Source organism: Castor canadensis, chromosome 4, assembly GCF_047511655.1.
Source record: "Castor canadensis chromosome 4, mCasCan1.hap1v2, whole genome shotgun sequence".
Classification (NCBI taxonomy): Eukaryota; Metazoa; Chordata; class Mammalia; order Rodentia; family Castoridae; genus Castor; species Castor canadensis.
In genome coordinates, this window is record NC_133389.1 from 52487348 (window position 1) to 52501464 (window position 14117).

At 39.0% G+C, this 14117-nt stretch overlaps 1 protein-coding gene across 1 annotated transcript in view; it reads left to right on the top strand.

Annotated features, from left to right (window-relative positions):
* Positions 1-647: 647 nt before the first annotated feature.
* The window catches only part of Riok3 (RIO kinase 3), a 29133-nt gene continuing 15663 nt past the window's right edge, over positions 648-14117 (top strand). Inside the window, exons 1-7 of the mRNA XM_074070165.1 lie at positions 648-866; positions 7322-7437; positions 8467-8612; positions 8707-8814; positions 9007-9116; positions 10903-11046; positions 13180-13307. Coding sequence (XP_073926266.1) covers positions 804-866; positions 7322-7437; positions 8467-8612; positions 8707-8814; positions 9007-9116; positions 10903-11046; positions 13180-13307 — 815 coding nt within the window. The 5' untranslated portion in view covers positions 648-803. The remainder of the gene's footprint in view (positions 867-7321; positions 7438-8466; positions 8613-8706; positions 8815-9006; positions 9117-10902; positions 11047-13179; positions 13308-14117) is intronic.

The window sequence follows — 14117 nt, forward strand, 5'->3', positions numbered from 1 at the left end:
TGATCTCCAGCAAGTTACTTCTATTGCTTGTTTCTATCAGTAAAATAGATATAAGGATAAAATTTACTCCAAGGATTACTTTGAGGATTAAACAGTTATTTGAAGAGCGCATGAATGTAGACATATAATGCTTATTTTTATCCAATCCCTTTATAAAAATTTTCCTACAAAATAATCAAAATTTTTATTGTGCAGCTGTCTTCTTTCTCAATGTTATCAAGCTTTTCCAAATTTTCGCATTCCAACTGTGCTCCCCAACAACTTGCAAAAATAACAGAATGCGACTGTTATCTTCAGTCCCTTTCCCCCCTCTAAACCTGCTATTTTTTTCTCTCTAATCCATCTCAGTTTAGAATTAGGTCGGGAAATAATGAATGAAAAGCGAAAGCCTGGTTCGGTTATTTATAGCCCACGCACTCCAGTTTAATTATATTCAGTAAACAAGTAAGGGGAAGGCTTGCGGAAATAAGGCCGAGCTTGGGCCAGAAGAATTCACAGCCGGCTCCGTCCCGCAACGGCCAAGGTTACCACCATTCACCACCGGCTGAAACTTGACCCCTACAGCCAATGGGCGGAGGCCGGAAGTGTGGCCCGCCCCCGGGGCGAATAACCAATCAGAAGCAAGTACCCCCGCGCTGAGGGCGGAAGTGAAGAGTTCTAGTTCCGGACGCGGCCGTCGCCATCTGTCACCGTAGCTTCCGCACCACCGGCCGGTCACCCTTGCCCTGCGTGTCTCCGCGGCGGAGCCTGCTTCTCGCCCTGCCACCTCTCCGCTCCGTTCTTGTCCCTTCCTTCTTTGCCTAATGGATCTGGTCGGAGTGGCATCACCTGAGCCCGGGCCGGCAGCGGCCTGGGGACCCAACAAGGTGAGTGGTGATCCGGGGCTGGCGTACTTGCCTTGGTCCCTAGGGCTGGTTGTCCTCGAATGCCCGCAATTCAGAGAGTGGGACCCCGACGACCTCAACTAGGGGGTACCGGCAGCGGGATTGGGGTGTTGGGAAGTGGCGGCGGAGGGCGGCTGTGGCTCCCAGAGGCTGGCCTGGGTACACTGGGGGTCTGTCGTTAGCTCTGCACCCCGTCTTCTGCATCTCCGTCTCGTGTATTTGAACGGAGCCCCCTTTGCGACGCTGACGTTAGAGCGCGATCTTGTTTTTCACAGGATAAGTGATTCAGCCCAATATACAAAAAGCTAAATTGAAAGTTGGCCTGGAAAGCTATTTCCTTAATTTGACAAGTGTAATGATCCCCGTTGGGTGATTTCTTGTTTTTGCAGTGGTGGAGATAAAACCCAGGCGCACCTTCCTCTTGCGAGGCTCATTCTGAAGTGTACACGACATACTGTCAAACCGTTGTGGATTTTCGTGATCTGCCTGGCTTCACCATTTAAACTTCTTCCTACAATGGCAAACTTAAGGCTTTTATTTCACATTAAGTTTCAGGGTTTCAGGCTGCCCGTTTTCGTGTTATTTTTCACTAGAATGATGAAAAGACTAATGTCATTTTATTGAGGGTTTGCTTGAGAGCGAGAGCACTTCCTTGAGATTTGTGTTCCTCAAATTAATGTTGTGAAGGAATCCAGCTTTTAGGTTTATAATTGTTCTTTGTATTCTGGCACAGAATGCTTATTTCATTTGAAAGTTTCCCTGTTAGTCTTATTGGCCCTTCAGGCATGGACTTAACAGAAAAGGAGGTAAATAATCAGTTATTAATTAAAGGAAAGTTGATTTTATAAAAGTCAAAACTGGGAAGACTCTAAGATACTTCATTTATAAATGTGGTTACAACTGCATGTTATTTCACTTGTTTTTGTTAAGGACTTCTTTACAAGGTCAAGATCAATAGACATAAAAGGGCAAAATTTGTAGACAGATACCAGTGGAAATATACTTTACATGTTAAATTCCTCCATTTAAACTCCCACACAATTGTTTTTAAAAAACTGCTTCAAAGGAACAAGTTTTACTTATACACAATTAATTGGATAAAATATTTTATGTCCATCATAGTCTCATTTAAGTGAACATCATCAGAAATATAAAATTATGTTTTCATCAGTTAGCAAAAAATATTCTCCTGGAGTTTATTGAGAAGACAGGGTTTTAACAGGCAAAACTGTTAAAAAGAGGCTAAACAAATCACTTATCCATTCCTTTTCTAATCTTTTAGAAAACCAAAGTAAGTACAGATGCCTACAGGAAGGAGGTGGAGATGTGAGGAAGGTCTTTAAAAATGGAAGGAATGTGTAAGGCCAATTGATACTCAAACTACAGTTAGGACATTTTACACTCTTAAAACTCATTGAACGAGTTCACTCCCCAGTACTGGAAAAAAAATAATTGAAGACTGCAAAGAACTTTTATTATATTGGTTATGTCTATTGATGTTTATCATAACAGGAATTAAAATCAAGAAGTTAAAATTTGTTTAAGTCATTTAAAAGTCACGTTAAAAACTTTTTTTTTCTGAGACAAGGTCTTGCTATGTAACCCATCCTTGTAGCTACCTCAGGCTTCTAAGTACTGGGACTACAGGCATGCAACACCATGCCATGCCTGTTATAAATAACATTTTTATATTAAAAAGAAACTTTTCTAGAAAAAATAGTGAAGAAAAGAGTATCACTTTACATTTTTACAAATGTCTTTAATGTCTTCCTTAATAGAAGATAGTTGATTCTCATATCTTTTTTCATTCAGTCTGTTGTGATACGTTTTGAATAAAGTATATGAAAAAATCCATCCTCACAGATATATAACTTCAGATGTATTTGAAGATGAGTAGTAAGAGCACAGTGGAAATATTGAGAACAAATTTAGTTTCTAAAACATACGCATTTATACCCTAACTTGCTGCTATAGAAAATTTTAGAAAACACAGAAATACACAAGCACATACTCCTTTAGCCATCAGAGTTATGATATCATCACATTTGATGTAGAATCTGGAAAACGCTGTACTTGAAAGAATGAGACTAAAAAGGACAAAGAATGTCTTAGTATGATTATGAAAATTTTAACTTCACAGACCCTCGGAAAGGTTCTTGGAGACTCTACTGTTAAAGTCCAGAGATGCCAGTTATAAAATGCCAACCTGTTATTATGGACAAAGAGTTTTAGGGACTATGCCAAGAGAGGATTGGCAAATGTAGATAAAAGTGAGGAAATATGTAACTATCTTGGAAAGAGAACTGTAAAAAAATGAATTAGTGATATTCCTCAAAACTGCCATGGTCATTAAAAACAAGAAGAGTCTGAGAAACTCAAAACCAAGAGGAGCTTAAGGAGAATTTGACTACTAGATGCAATGTGTGTCCTCTGCGTGATTCTGGAACAGAAAAAGGGCATTAAGGGAATAATTTAAGGTAGGCTGAGTAAAGTAAGGACTTTAGTAAATAGTAATAATGTATCTGTGTTGCTTTACTAATTGTGACAAATGTACAATATCAATTATTAATGTAAGATGTGGATGATGGAGGAAATTGAGTAAGGGGTATTTGGAAATTCTGATATCTTAGCAGTTTTTCTGCAAATAGAAAATTATTTTAGAATAAAAAGTTATTTTTAAAATGGATTAGTGTTGTTTGGTAGGCCCAAACCACTTTTTCTAGAGACCCTTGTCTAGACATGTAAAATGCCTGGATCATATCCACTAGCTGCATGGTTACAAAAGGGATCTTCCTGTGGTTTGTGGTTTTCTTGACTTGCTTCAAGTAGAGGACTGAATTTTTGTTATGTACCTCCTTCACATTTTCTATTTTTGATTTTACTTAACTTCCCATAATTGTCTTCAGTAAAACCTTTTTACAAAGTGGCACAGACAGCTAGGGACATATTAGGAGCTTGAAGGAAAGAGGGGGTGATTTCCCTCATCTGCAGTCAACCAGGGGCAGGAGATTGTGGTAGAGGGGAAGAACCCTGAGGAGCAGAGTTCAGTGGTGACACTTCCCACAGGAGAGGCAAACGGGATGGGTCTTGTTCTTTAGCAATAGGAAAAAGAACTAGGGAAGCTGGCATGTGAGTATATTGGCTGTTGTGTTAGTTCTTTTGCATAGCTGTGACCAAAATACCTGAGAGAACAACTTAAAAGGAGGAAGGATTTAATTTGGCTCATGGTTTCAGAGGATTATGTCCATAGTCACTTGACAACGTGTTTCTGGGCCCATGTGAAGCAGTTTATCATGGTGGTAGAGGCTCTTTACCTCATGGTGAACAGGAAGAAGAGTGGAGGAACTGACATCATGGCACACAGAAAACAGAGTGGAGCCTCCACGATCTAATGTTCTGGGAAACAACCTCACAGACCCACTCAAAGATGTGCTTTAATTAATATCGTAGGCATTTCTTAATTCAGTCAAGTTGACAATCAAAATTATGCATTACAGACTCCTTAGAAACGAGTCTGAGATGATATATCTTCAGATCTTGATGCTACGGAGATTTTATTTTGATGAACAGAATCGTAGAAAATAGTTTTGGATGGCTAGGATAGAGCAAAATAATGAGTTTTCTCCCCTCGCCTTAGGTTTATTATTGCTTTTTAAATAGTCAATAAAGAGTTTGAGCTACTAAAAAGTCACAAGATGATGACAGAGGATTCTCCAACATACACCTGCTGGTACCTATTCATAGGAAAAGCCAAATAAATTTTCCAAGCTCCCCCAAGTGGCATGAGCTGCTTGTGGCATAGGGAAGGCCCAAGGAGGTCTGCTCTGTGCCCTGAAGCTGTCCCTCACACAGCCTATGAAATGTTATGGAGGGATTTTGACGGCTGGTTTGAAGGATTTTCACTTGATTTCAAAGTGTGGGAGTTGACAACCTTTCTGAAATCTTATTTACCTAACCTGAGGAAGTTGCCTCAGCATGAGGTTTGCCTTTTCTGAGAAACAGTCAGGTAATATTTTACTTAATATCTTAGTAGGATTAAGATAAACAAAAGGCTAGATGCCTTGGAAGTGGGCAGGCAAGACAGAGGAAAGGACTTCAGAATAATAAGCAGGTCAAGAGGCACCAAGACTTCTGCGCTTAAGGACAACCTGGCAGTTCCATTAACTCTCTGCAGTATTTCCTTGTGGCATTTATTATTCAGTAAGTACCTGAGTACTTCTTTATGTCTGAAGCTGTGTGCCAGGCTTTCAGGATGAGAAGGACTCCACCCCTCAAAGGGCTCATGCTCCATCATGGTCAATGCATGAACCCTAGTGATCAGACCTGTGCTAGCAGTATTTAAATGGTGGTATTTAAACGAAGAGGATCCAACTTCGATGACATGGAGACAGCTTTATAGAGGAGATGACATTTAATTGGTGAAATAGAGAAGGCAGAAAAAATCCTGAGAGAGAAAAGCACACATGAAAGCATGGAGGGGTGAAATGTGCTATATTTGGCATATAATTAGTGGTACTAGAGTGGTGGGTAGATGATTTTCAAACTGGAAAGATAAATTAGGGCACAGTTGTAAAGGGCATTCCTTGCTGAGGGATTTGGATTTTATATTGCAGACAGTAGGCTTCTCACACTTCAGAAAAGATGATTAGGGAAGCAGCAGAGCTAAACATGAAGAAATCCAGCCTCTTTAAGTTCTACTACCTTGATTCAAGTCTTGGCACTTACACCTAACAGTCTTGTCTTGGGTTTAAAAAAAAGACTTCATTTGTCTCAGTTTTTAAACCTTTAAAATGTGTATAATGTTGCAACTATTCAGTTGCGGTGTGATTTAAATAATCTGTGTAAGTTGTATATATTTAGTTAGGTAAATGAGTGAAATATAGGGAGTATTGAAATGTTACCTGTTGAGCTGAGATAGCTCAGTGGTAGAGTGTGCTTGCCTGGCATGTGGAAGGTCCTGGGTTAATTCCCCAGTACTGCCCAAAGAGGGGAGGGGAGGGAAGAGGACGGCGGAAAAAAAAAGGAAGGAAATAAGGAAGAAAATATTTTCTATTATGCTACTGGTAGTCATTGTCAAATACTAGTGAGAATTCTGAATCACCTGCCTTTTGAAACCTGGACTTTGAAATTGATGAGATCAGGGTTAAAGAGCAGAAGGAAGTCAGCAGAGTCACAAGGCAAAAAGATTAACTATGTTCTGTAGATTACAGAGAGTTTCAGTTTTATTGCTGAAAAGCTCTGAGTGAAATAAAAGTCACATCTGACTTCCAGGAAGCCTCCCTGTTTTCTCTAGGTCTGTATAAGGCTGGAACCCATCTACAATGGCTACTCTAGGTGTGTGCTAGGGACCAGGTATATGTCCTCACTCTCAGGCTGTGACCAGACAAAACTTGATTCTGATTCACTCAGGCATAAATATAGTCCATTGTTTATCTCCCTTAGGCACTCCACCCATACAGCCTGAGCCAAAATAATTCCTGACCCACAATGAACAAAGGTCCATGTGTAGTTGTTCTTGAGAGTCGTGCCAGTTAGAGCTGTGCTAGCTAACCTTGACTAAATAATTTTGTGGCTAATACAGATATCATCCTTTGCTAAATTCTATATTAGACACTCATTAAAGAATGAGTTAGGGTTTTATCTCAAAGGTAGTGAAAAACAAAAAGATTTAACTAAGGGAACAAAACCAGTCATCTGCATTTTAGAAAAACCATTGTGCTATTGTGTGGAGAACTGAAAAAATTAAGACAGGGAGCAGAAAAATTAGTTGGGAATTAATGGGGAAAATTGTGAAATAATTCTAGAATTTGTGTTTCTAGAAGGCAGAGATAGTGGTGTCACTGAGGAAGACCAGCTGGTTGGCCAGTTAACTCAAGAAAAGTCTTACAGACTATTACTTCACTATAATCATATTGTCCAAGAGTATGATTCTCATATTCTAAAGTTCAGAGATATAATTTTTGTGAGTTTTAGTTTTGTTTTATGCCAAGGTATCTTGAAGAGGAGTTGATACAGACTTTTACATTTAGCTGAGACTTAGTGCTTAGGTTAGAATAGGGTATAACTTCTAAGAGGGCTTTGGATTGTGCTAGTTGGTATGGACTATTCCTGTAAGAAAATCTACTTGGGAAACTAAACCGTAAGCAGAAGGTTGGAGGTACTTGAACTCCTTGACTGATGGGATGATGCTACAATAGCCTGGTACTTTCCTCAACCAAGAACATACTTACCAAGCAGGCCAGAAAGCACTTCTAGCTGATTTCGTTTATATTTTTCCTTGACTAGATTTGAACCAGGAGATTGTGTTCCTTTTAAGATGATTTCTAAAAATAGCCATTCATTTTGGGTTGATAAAACTAGTTAAGTTCTCAAAAGATAGCTCTGTTTCTAAGTTAATTCATTATTTGATGAATTGAAAATCTTTTTTTTTTTAATAGTGTCCATGGGCTACCCCTCAAAACACAATATCATGTTCTTTGGCTGATGTGATGAGTGAACAGTTGGCGAAAGAATTGCAGTTAGAAGAAGAAGCTGCCGCTTTTCCTGAAGTTGTGTAAGTAAAATTCATAAAGTTTCTATTTTATGTATCAGCTTACTATGACAAAGTTTTAGGGTTTGATTAATAATTGTCCTGACAGATGTTTAAGAAACACATTTAGAAAAGCAGTGCAATAAGAAGATTACCATAACTCAGCACTGGTGGCTCATGCCTGTAATCCTAGCTACTCAGGAGGCAGAGATCAGGAGGATCATGGTTGGAAACCAGCCCAGGCAAATAGTTCACAAGACCTTATCTGGAAAAAGCCCAACACAAAACAGGGCTGGCAGAGCGGCTCAAGTGGTAAAGTGCATGTCTAGCAAGTGTGAGGCCCTGAGTTCAAGCTCCAGTCAGTATTGGCATAAAAACAAAGAAAGAGAGGGAGGGAGGATGGGAGAGAAAGAGAAAGGGAAAGGAAGGGGAAAGGAACAGAAGGAAAGGAAAGCACACCATACTAGGAATCTACCAGTGTTTGAATTTGGTTGTTGATTCTGTGACTGGCTTTCAGTACAGATTGAACATGCAGAACATTTCAGATTTTGAAGTATTGCAGATTCAAAACTTTGGATCAGAGATGCTCAACTGGTAGTCTATGCAAATATTATAAAATATGAAAACTTTGAAATCTGAAATGCTTCTGGTCCTAGGTATTTCAGATAAGCAATATTCAACCTGTATTATTTTGGACAAACCACTGTTTCTCTGGGCTTTGTTAGTTCATATTAATGCATAGTTGAACTAGATGAGTTATAGTTTTCCAGTGTTTGTAGTTTATCCTTTCATAAGTTATCTCTCCTTTGACTAGAATACAGAGCAAGTGCATTCTGGATCTCAGTGTGGATTTTCTGATATATCCCTTAGCTCTCTTAATCTTAGTTAATGCCCTCACAGGTATAGGCTTGGTCTTGAGCCTAGCTGGGCAGGAAAAGGTGAATGGTTAGTAGAATTTTTGCTCATTAACACTGCAAGACCAATTCTACTCTTATAATTGATAGGCTCTGTTTGTATCAGCACATTAGTCTGTGTCACCTTTTTTTTGACTAGTGTTGCTGAAGGACCATTTATTTCTGGAGAAAACATTGACACTTCCAGTGACCTAATGCTGGCTCAGATGCTACAGATGGAATTTGACAGAGAATATGATGCACAGCTTAGGCGTGAAGAGAAAAAATTCAATGGCGATAGCAAAGGTACTTTAATGCTATTATGATGACTCCATTGGGTGGTAGAAAATTCTGTGGCTGTGCTCCTAAATAAATCTCCCAACTATTTTTGCCTTTTAAGTTTCCATTTCTTTTGAAAATTATCGAAAAGTGCATCCTTTTGAAGACAGTGATAGCTCTGAAGATGAGGTTGACTGGCAGGATACTCGGGATGATCCCTATAGACCAGGTATCATGCTTTTAATCTCTGGGGGTGGCATGAAGGTATAGGAGAACTAAGCTTTCCGATGTACCGTATTAATTTTATATTTATCTTGAATCTCATTGAATAAGTTGCTCTGTTAGATTCAAATGTCTGCTCATATAATGTTGAATGCAGCAATTTAGTCATTGCTGTTTTTATATGCTTAATTGCCTTTAGCAAAACCAGTCCCTACTCCCAAAAAGGGTTTTATTGGAAAAGGAAAAGACATCACTACCAAACATGATGAAGTGGTATGTGGGAGAAAGAATACAGCAAGAATGGAAAATGTAAGTTACACAAAGTATTATCTCTGAACCAAGAGTTTTATTTGAATGTTTTAAAAAGAGTCTTTTAAGTCTCTAAAAATAACTTTCTAAAGATGTCCTAAATGATGATGTTGCAATATCATGCAAACTCAGCCACTAAAAGAGAATATAAAGTCAGAATGAAGCCCTACAATAGTACATTAAAAAATAATTTGATTTATATGATTCTAAAATTAAGGAATAGTTCTTATGTATCATTTGTTCTTTAGCATATTCTTCTTTCAAATTTATAATTTCTTTTTAATATAAAATAGCATCCCTATCCAGGAAATAGAAAATAGTTGTGGTTGGGGCTGAGAATGGGAAGAAGAAATGTTTTTTTACTATATATCTTTTTATACTTTTGGAAATTTTTTTTTTCATTTTTGCGATACTATGGTTTGATCTCAGGGCCTACACTTTAAGCCACTCTGCCAGCCCTTTTTTTTTTTTGATAGTTTCTATCAAGGTAGGGGGCTTGCAAACTATTTGCTCAGGCAGGATTCAAACTGTGATCCTCCTGATCTCTGCCTTTGAGTAGCTAGGATTACAGGTGTGAGCCACCCCAGGCTCTAGAATGTGTGTGTGTGTGTGTGTGTGTGTGTGTGTGTGTTGCTAGGGATTGAACTCAGGGCCTCACACATCCTACGCAAGCACTCAACTAATGAGTCACACTCCAGCCCCACACTTTTTGAATTTATCTCGTGCCCAAACTACCCCTGAAAAATAAAATTAAAAATTTGAATGTAGTTTTTTGAATGTATCATTTTTAACTTTTTCATAAATCTAGTATGTAATGTAAAACATTTAGATTTTTAGAACACAAAATGCTTGTTAAGTAAATGTTTTATTAAGTTATGTCATTTCTAGAGATATTCCTTATCTGACTCTAAAACAGTCCTGTCCAGCAATGAAAATTGTCAATAGCTCTGCTTTCCAATATGTAACTGCATTTGCTATTAAGCATTTGAAATTTGAATGGTGCAACTAAGGAACTGAACTTTAAATTTAATTTTAATTAACTCAAATTTAAATATCCACATGTGGCTATGACTACCTAATTGAACTGCACAGCTCTAGGACATAAGGGCATAGCTTGCCATACTAACTCAGTCCTCAAAAATAATTATGAAATCTGGATGCTGTGGCCCATACCTATAATCCCAGCTACTTGGGAAGTAGAAATTTGAGAGAATTGCTGTTTTAGGCCAGCCCAGGCAAAAAATTAGCAAGATCCCATATCAACCAGTAGCTGGGGCTGGTTTTATGTGCCTTGTCATCCTAGCTATGTAAAGTGTAAATAGGAGGATCACTGTCCAGGCCTGCCCAGGCAAAAATGCAGGACCCTTTCTGAAAAATAGCAAGTGCCAGGCCCTGAATTTAATCCCCAGTACCATGAAAAAAAAAATACCATTATTAAGTCATATTTTTTGGTAGGGTTTGGTAGAGCCACAATATAACATTGTGTTTTTTATATAAAAATAAGGTACAAAGCATATGCTGAAAGAGCTTAGTTTTAGATGTGATTAGATATTTTCCCTGCGTAGAATAAATACTGTCTGTTGGGCTGAAGTTTCTTTAGTAGTATTGTTCCACTTTGTATTTGTGAACTATTTTTCTCTATGGTAACTATGGGTTCTGTTTTTATAGATTGACCACCTATTAAGTAGAAAATCTGTTCCAAACGAAAACTGATCTTCTCATTGCCGTCTTTTTTAACTGTACCTATCCAAAAATATTTAAATGCTAATTCTTCCATTTTTGTCAGTTTGCACCTGGGTTTCAGGTAGGAGATGGGATTGGAATGGATTTAAAACTATCAAACCATGTTTTCAATGCTTTAAAACAACATGCCTACTCAGAAGAACGTCGAAGTGCCCGCCTCCATGAAAAGAAAGAACATTCTACTGCGGTAAGGATTATTAGTTTTTGTTATTGTTGTTTTTCTTTCTTTAATGGAAAAATCCATACTAGGAATTTCATGTTTGATATTTTTTTTGTCTTCTTTTTCATGTTCTGATATTTTTTCATGAGATTGGCTTTTCAAATACAATGCAAGTGGCTTTGCTATTTGACTTTTAGATTTAACACTTATTCAGAACTCACGTTTTAGTGGCAATAGTGGATAGATTACATTGCAACTAAATATTCCAAGATTTAAAAAAAAAAAATTCCTGTTTTTGACATATTTACGCTCAGCAGTTGCCATTGTTTTACATTAATGAAGCCAATATCTTGAGATAAACTAATTTTTTAACCCTTAGAAAAACTACTTAAAAGAATGCTAGAAGAGCTATTTAAATGTTGGTGATGAAATAAGATTTAAACTAATGTTTGAGGGTTTTTTAATCCTGTTTATTTTTTTAGATTAAGGGCAGAATATGAAAGTCAGAACAAAGCTCTAAGAAAAGGCCAGGAGGCTGGTGGAAAACCATATAGGGTGGGCAGGGCAGGGTAAGTTTCTAGGAGTTTAGTCCTGGCTCAGGGCTGGAAGGGAGGGGTATTGTCTCATGGTGTCCCAAAGTGTCTGTGTTACAGGGGTTCTATCTTCACCAAAGACAGAAAAGAGGCCAGGATCCTTGGTGGAGAGGGCCTAGCCTGGTGTGGTAGGGGTCTAAAACTAGAAGGGGAAGCCAGAAAGTTCGGGGGTAGTCTTTGTCTGTCTGTACATTGCATAGAGAGATACAGCATCTGTATATGCCTGCCTAGCAATCCATTGGTCACCCCTTACCACCTGTGTCCACTGCCTCCTGCTCCAGGGGTATCTACCATAAACTTGGATTTCTAAATCTAAATCCAAAACACTGTCCTGGGGGTTGGAGAAGAACATATTCATTGCTGTGATAGGGGAGGAAGGCAGCAGGTGGTGCTACCCCTTTGCCCATCTAGCCTCCTTCCAGTGTGCTACCCTTGGAAGAGAGTATGGGTGATGCCTTCCATGCTTCATTTGGCCCTTTCTGGGGCATATTTGTCTCTGCGAGGGCACCGGCACCAGAAGTCAGGGACAAGGTATTAGGGGGAATCCTGAGCACTGCCCTTTGTGGCCCCTGAGTTTGTACCAAACATTACAGAGCTACCAGGCCACCTGGAACCCATGACTTTTTCTACCTGGTCCATTTCAGGGCCCTACCTGGGAAGAGGGGGCAATGTGGTGGACACAAATATATGGTGCAGACCCCATAGCTAGGCTTTCCTTGGAGAGGCTAAAGGCCCTCTGCTCCTTTCCAGCCCTGCCCTCTTCTTCCCCACCAAGTGGGTAGACAGAGCTAGGAAGTCAATATGACACGAGGAAGAAGGTGTGCCCATACTTGGGCCAGGTGTTCCTGCTTGGGGCCGGTCCTACTCATTCTCTTAAGTTTGAGCACCTGGGAGTTCTCTCCCTGAGAGTCTTCCAGCACATGGATCTTCACACTGGTACCCATGGTGAACTGGAGTTAAGTGGAGCCTGGCTTCTTCCCAGAGTGCAGTGTGAAGGTACAATAGATGAACTCATCCTCAGACACTTCCAGTGCAGGATGCAGGTGGGCATGGCTAGGAAGAGGCTGGGCCTGAGTTGCTTTCACTAAATTTCTGCCCAGTGTCCACATTCAGAAACTCCCCACTCACTCCATGGGTAGTCTGCTTTGGTAGCTCTTCTACCCTTTGGACATTGGTTGCTGAGGCTCTGCTGTCAGCTCTTGAAGTCCCTGTGGGCCTTCAGGAAATCCTGATCCCTGAGGATGTCCCTCACAGAAACAGTGATTCTTCAGTCTAAACTTGAGACTGTCTCCAAATCCAGAGGCCCCTAGTCCATATGCTTCATCAGAGGTATCACTCTTCTAGTGTCTAACTTAGAATGGTTCTTTTAGATACTCACTTTCAAAGGCAATAGAGTTATATTTATGAGTTGTATTTTGACAGCACTCTTCTAAGAATCTGTTTTATATATATAGGTAAATTAAGGGTTTAAAAAAACAAATACTTCAAACATTAGATGCTAGAAGTAGCTCAAAAAATGTTTTATAATTAGCAGTTATTTTCACTTACAGTACTTTATCTGTTGCAGGAAAAAGCAGTTGATCCTAAGACACGTTTACTTATGTATAAGATGGTCAACTCTGGACTGTTGGAGACAATCACTGGCTGTATTAGCACAGGAAAGGAGTCTGTTGTCTTTCACGCATATGGAGGGAGGTAAATGAGCAAACATGTTCCCATTATGTGAACAAAAACTTAGTCTCTTCTCCCAGGATTGATGGATTTACTCAGAATCAAAGTTAACACCGCATGGCAAGTAGAGTGATTTAAAAAGTAGTATTGTAGAAAGGATTCAGATGCCCAACGGCTCTTTTCTCCTAAGTAACCACTAGTGACAGTTTTAAATCTAATCCTCTAGAAATGTGCATGCCTTTATCCTTTACTTAAAAAAGAGATTGTATTCTGCATTTGAGATTGTATTTTTTTTTCTGTTAATATCTTAGACTTTTCTATATAGTTAGCTTGTACCACACTATTTTTAACTGATAGTAATTCTGTTATGTTCACATTATCATTTTAGTGTACTTTTCAAATACATCGTTAGGCTCAATTCCTAATGATGAGATTACTGGGCCAAATACTATGCATTCCCCCTGTCTTTTTTTGTAATGGAAGGCCTCATTGAGTAGGGAGTATAAGATTTTACTCATTATTTGGGCCCCTGAGCTGGCTATATAGGAAGCAATGTTTCTTGATTTCTCCTATATATGAAAAACTTGTTTAAAAATTTTTTTTAAATTCTTATATGTCACACCAATGGTCAGAGTCTTGAAGTTGTGCTTACCTTTTTTTTGGGGGGGGATGGTACCAGGGTTTGAACTCAGAACCTCATGCTTAAGAGAACACCCACAGAGTGGGAGAAAATATTTGCCAATTATACATCAGACAAAGGACTGATAACCAGAATATACAGGGAACTTAAAAAACTAAATTCTCCCAAAACTAATGAACCAATAAAGAAATGGG